At 35.8% G+C, this 5,026-nt stretch overlaps 1 protein-coding gene across 2 annotated transcripts in view; it reads right to left on the reverse strand.

The window, feature by feature from the left end:
- Positions 1-1,127: 1,127 nt before the first annotated feature.
- The window catches only part of FAR1 (fatty acyl CoA reductase 1), a 23,776-nt gene continuing 19,877 nt past the window's right edge, over positions 1,128-5,026 (reverse strand). For both annotated transcript variants that reach the window (XM_010180306.1, XM_010180305.1), the window contains exons 10-11: positions 3,632-3,759; positions 1,128-1,601 (exon numbers count right to left, since the gene is read on the reverse strand). In XM_010180306.1, coding sequence (XP_010178608.1) covers positions 1,439-1,601; positions 3,632-3,759 — 291 coding nt within the window. In that variant the 3' untranslated portion in view covers positions 1,128-1,438. The remainder of the gene's footprint in view (positions 1,602-3,631; positions 3,760-5,026) is intronic.

The raw sequence follows: 5,026 nt of genomic DNA on the forward strand, positions 1-5,026 counted from the left end.
ACAAACACTGGGCAAGGGTGCTGGTCAGTGCATCAATTAGAGGAACATTACAGTGTTCTGAGATAGAATTGTGTGCAACCAAAATTAAAGGGATATTCATGTATTGCCTTAAACAAGGATTCAATCTTCTCAAAACTTGCTGTTTTTACAGATGTCTTCCCTACTGAAACAAAGTAACATGCATCAAAAACAGACTTGAGATTTAAGCCTAATAATTTAAGTTAAAAGATAGATGGAAGAACTGCTAACATACTTTCATTTTAAAGCAAGGTGCATCTTGCTCTGTGTACCCATTGAAATGAGAGGTTTTACTGGGGCAGGGATGAGAAAGTGTGCTTACATGTTGGTGTTGTCCATGCGTCAAATTTCATTGCTCAGAGATTTAAAAAAATATTAATTCATGAAGTATTTGCTAACATTGCTTAGAATTTAAAAACAGGTATATCTCTCAATGAAAGTCGGCATTTTGTCCAACTACTGTTACCAGTAATATAAATAGCAACTAAGCATAATAAATTCCTTTCAAATACGTTTACCTTTTGAAGTCAGAAGTGTAACAAACAAGTGCTGGCTCTGTGTTCCCAATAAAAATAATTTTTAAAAAGAGGATGGTCAATGACTATTTTTGCCCCACTCAGGGTCACACTTCCTTTTATCTACTCTATGATAGGATCAATTCTGCTTTTGGAGAAGAAAGTTGTTCATGCTGACATAAATGCAAGTTGAATGCAGCCAGTTTTGAGCACAGAAGTGAAGCACTAAGTGCATTCTGAAGACCAGATTGGACAAAAGGCCTTTCAGTAATTAAGGAAGGTTAGGGTTGTTCGGTGGTTTTTTTGTTCTTTTTTTTTTATTTTTCTTTTTCCTTTTAAAGCAAAGTAGGCACCATCATTGCATCCCTACTTTGAGAAGAAGGGAAGAAGTAGCAAAAAGTAAAGACAAATTACAAAAGTCCTCAATTATTTTCAGGGCATCCACCATCATTTATACACTTTTGCAACTTGCAAAACCTTTTGTCATTTAAAAGACTTTCAAATAAATAGGTCTACAGCAACTAGCAACTACTAAGTCAATATTTATCTTGCTCAATGTGGAGTAAAACTTAAAAACAAAAAAATCATGTTAAGGCAGATTTCACTCACACACGTTCCAAATCGCACAGTTATGTTGGTCAGTGGTCTAGAATGTTTTCTCCAGGTCAAAAAGTTAAAGTTTTTCAAATGCCTGTCTAATGCCAATTGAACCTGGCACTTGACCGTTTTATTTGATTTGTTTCCAGGAGGATACACAACTAACATTACATATACCATACCATATATTTCACACTCCAATTTAAGATGAAATTATGCTTTTACAAAATGTGAGATGACTACACGTTACAGGCTTTGTGCAGTTAGACCACCATATGCATAGATGTCCTAATGCCAAATTTTCTTCTTCAGTATCTCATAGTACTGGAGGCTCTGAAGTAGGAGAGGAACTTGTAACACAGACTAACCACAAAGTACCAGATATTTCTTGCCATTTGTGATCTTGCAATAAAGATACGCCAGATGAGGATCACAAGAACTGTATTGAAGCCATACCGTATATTCCTTAACCTAAGGAAAAACAAGAGAAATAATTAAAAGCCAAGGTACCAAGACTTACAGGAAAAAAACACTCTAAAAATTAACTTCTAATATCAAATTTAATTTATACAGCTCTTCATCTCAAGATACATTTTGAGTGCTATTAAGTTAATGACAGAATTAAGCTAGTAAGTGAAAGACCAGAGAACTTTTTCCATAGTTCACTGCTGAAAAGGAATACATGAAGACTAAGGAACAGAGACAGCCCTGTAGCTAATCACATGTACTTCTGCTTTACAGCTGCTTGATAAATAAACCAAACTCTTAAAGCCAAGGTCACACACACAGTAACTATAGAAGGCTGCCATCTACCCAAAAACCAAGGAATATTTGACACTATGGACTCCCCTCCTCCCCTCCATGTATTTAAAACCTCATATATATGTAGAAGTAACTCAAACTGCTGCTGACAAACAAAACAAAACAAAAACCATTGGATTTTCCAGATACAGAGCCCAGAGTCTGCACTGCAATTTTAAACTCATTCCTTCTCAGAGAACTATATTTAAAGATCAGGAGAAACAAGGAATCCTTTTAGGGCAACTGGGACTCCAGCAATCTCGCTACATATAAAGATAGAAACTTCCACACAAACTGCAACAAACTGCCCAGATTTCTTAGAAATAGAGCAATCTCTTTGGTTCAGTAGATCATGACAATTTGTATTTTAAAGGCAGCTCTTTTTAAGAAAATACTCACTGCACTTACCTTGTTTTACAGGTAAGCTGGGTGCTACTGTAGCCAGACCTCCTTCTACATACCTTATTTGTAGAAAAAAGTTTAAGTTTCTGTATTGCGAAACTAAAGCCCACTTTTCTATTTGAGGAAAAATACTACTCAGTAGTTTTGTGGAGAAGCCAAGTACCCTAAGCTGCTACATGTGGTTACTATTGAAGCAAGCAACTCCTCAAATTCAGATTAGAGTTACAAGCTAGATGGTAACAGAGCAGACCAACTTAATACATCACAGCATATGTTAGAATCGAAACCTCTTGCAAAATAATCCACTTTTAAACTGAGAGCTGGGGGCAACTAGATCCTGTCCCAATACAAGACTATTTTTCTTGTACTTTTGGTACAATCTGCTGTACAAAGAATGATAACTCCTATGCATTTTTAACAGTGTCTAAATTAAAGACAAAAAATTAGAAAGGAACATCTCTTCAGTTATCTCCACCATCATCAGAAATGATCACCCTTCCAAAGTATATTTGAGATTGTAACATATCATGCCAATCTAACCTACAACTGCAAATTCTTGTCTTTAGAAGAATGACACAATGGCCTAGCCGACTTCCCTTTGTGCTAACAGGACAGCAGATGTGAAGTAGTATTGCAGAACAAGATTAATCCCTTTTATTTCACTCTTTAGTGATGAATCAGAAAGTCTACAACTGTCTTTATGAACCAGTCAAGAACAAAACAAGGGCAACTGTGTCAGTAAAATTCTGGATAGTAACAATGCATTCAAATTAGGTGAGTTAAGTCACAGATAACAGGCTAACAGAAGTCATCTTAGAGCACCAACACCTAATTTTTCCTGCTCTGAGGTGGAGAGTCCGTGACTGTTCACTCACCTGCTTCAAAAGGTCACATTCCCAAAGGAAACAACTATTGTTCTATTAAACCTCCTTCACTGAACAAGCCATTTTGACCTTGTGCTACTTTGTACCATTTTACTTTCCAAAAAATTATTGGGTAAAATCAGAAGGTCGGATTACAGTATACACTAGTGATCAGAGCCACATCCATAATCCCAGACTAATACAGTTAACTATTAATACTGAGAGCAACTCAGGAGCAACAAATAGAACAGGAAAGATGACATCTGACTTCTTTAGAAAACACTTCAGACCACTGGACTGAGCAGAGGAATTCTGGAGGACTTAAACAGAAGCTACGAAGAACAATTGAGTCATAGCATGGAAAAGCAAAACTTCACAAGGTCAGGGAAACACAGAAAATACATATAACAGAGGAAAATAAAAATTTATACTTACTTATTCAAGTGTTTCCTAGCTGCAGGGAGGCCAGACATTTCTTCGTTCAGGACATATTTCTTCGTTCCCATGCAGTAATTCTCCATGTATTCTGCCCAGTGTAGTTGTCGAACATCAAAATTAAACGTCTGCATAAAATAAAAGCTCTCACTGTTAATTGCCCAAAACCTCACCTGATTTATGTAATAGTTTAAAGGAAAAAGAAAGTTCTTTTCCTTACTCATAAGAACAATCCAAATTTAGATCCCATCTCTGACTCAACCACCAGCTTCTTATACCATCTTTTCCAAATTCCAACTATTTCACACCTTATTTTTCTTCCTCAGTAGTAATACTCATCCCTCCACTCACTGCTTTCCAATTTCTCCTGTCTGTGAGGAAGCCCACTCCAGATATAACTACTGTTATTATGTTGTTTACTTTTAAGCAACAAAGTACTTCTAATATGCTATAGAATAAACACAGCTCTGTGCCAAGTTCACTGTTTGATGAACGCAGAGTTCCTTTAGCTGTGCTTACAGTCATACATCTATGTTTTAAAAAGAATCATATGCGTACCTTCCTCAGGAGAGGAAGTTACTACAGTAAATTTACAACTCAAGTTTTTCACTCATGTACTGATTTCTTCTTCTCAAGACTGCACAATACAAACTGCTTAAGTCCCAATAAATACCAAGATTTTTCTAGCAGGTTTTTAATTCTGCCAATTTTGTTTCAGGTAGAATAATAAGCAAGATCATTACAGGAACAAGAGACAAGTAAACAGTTTTGTATTGTAAAACTGTATTCCATTCTAAAATTTGTTATATATACACTAAATCCCCAAGTCCATGCTTCCAAATAAGCTGCTTAACAGTCTGGCAGGTGTGTTATATGGTACGATGAAAACCAAACCTATCATAGTTCTGAAGACAATCCCTCACAGTGAGTATTTGTAATTTAGCATTGTTTGCAAGTTAAAGGTCAGCACGTAGTTCTAGTCATAATAAAATACATACATGCTTAACAGCCTTCTAGTACTAGTAAGTTATCAGAATCTCTCAAACTTTATTTTCCATAATATATCATCATAGCAAGAATGCAGAAGTAAAAGTAAAGTTTCAATTGTTATTTCAACTAGCTCTTTATTGCTTTATGCAAATTTATTGACAATTCAGTTATTTGAAAATACTCACAGTCCAAAGCTTGGGAGTTCTTTTGGTTTTGTTTTTTTAAACTTTTCCTGAACTCAAGTTGCTACAGGGAGGTGAGAGTGAGGAAGGGCTGGAAATCCTTTCCACACAACAATCACCAAAAGCTACACTTGAGTAGGAAAGACATCTTAAAGATGACAAAACTCTTCCAAATGCATAAGGAATTTTGAATTTTTAAAACTGTAACTTGTGATTTTTATCC

The sequence above is a fragment of the Mesitornis unicolor genome, unplaced genomic scaffold, assembly GCF_000695765.1.
Source record: "Mesitornis unicolor isolate BGI_N332 unplaced genomic scaffold, ASM69576v1 scaffold53612, whole genome shotgun sequence".
Lineage (NCBI taxonomy): Eukaryota > Metazoa > Chordata > Aves > Mesitornithiformes > Mesitornithidae > Mesitornis > Mesitornis unicolor.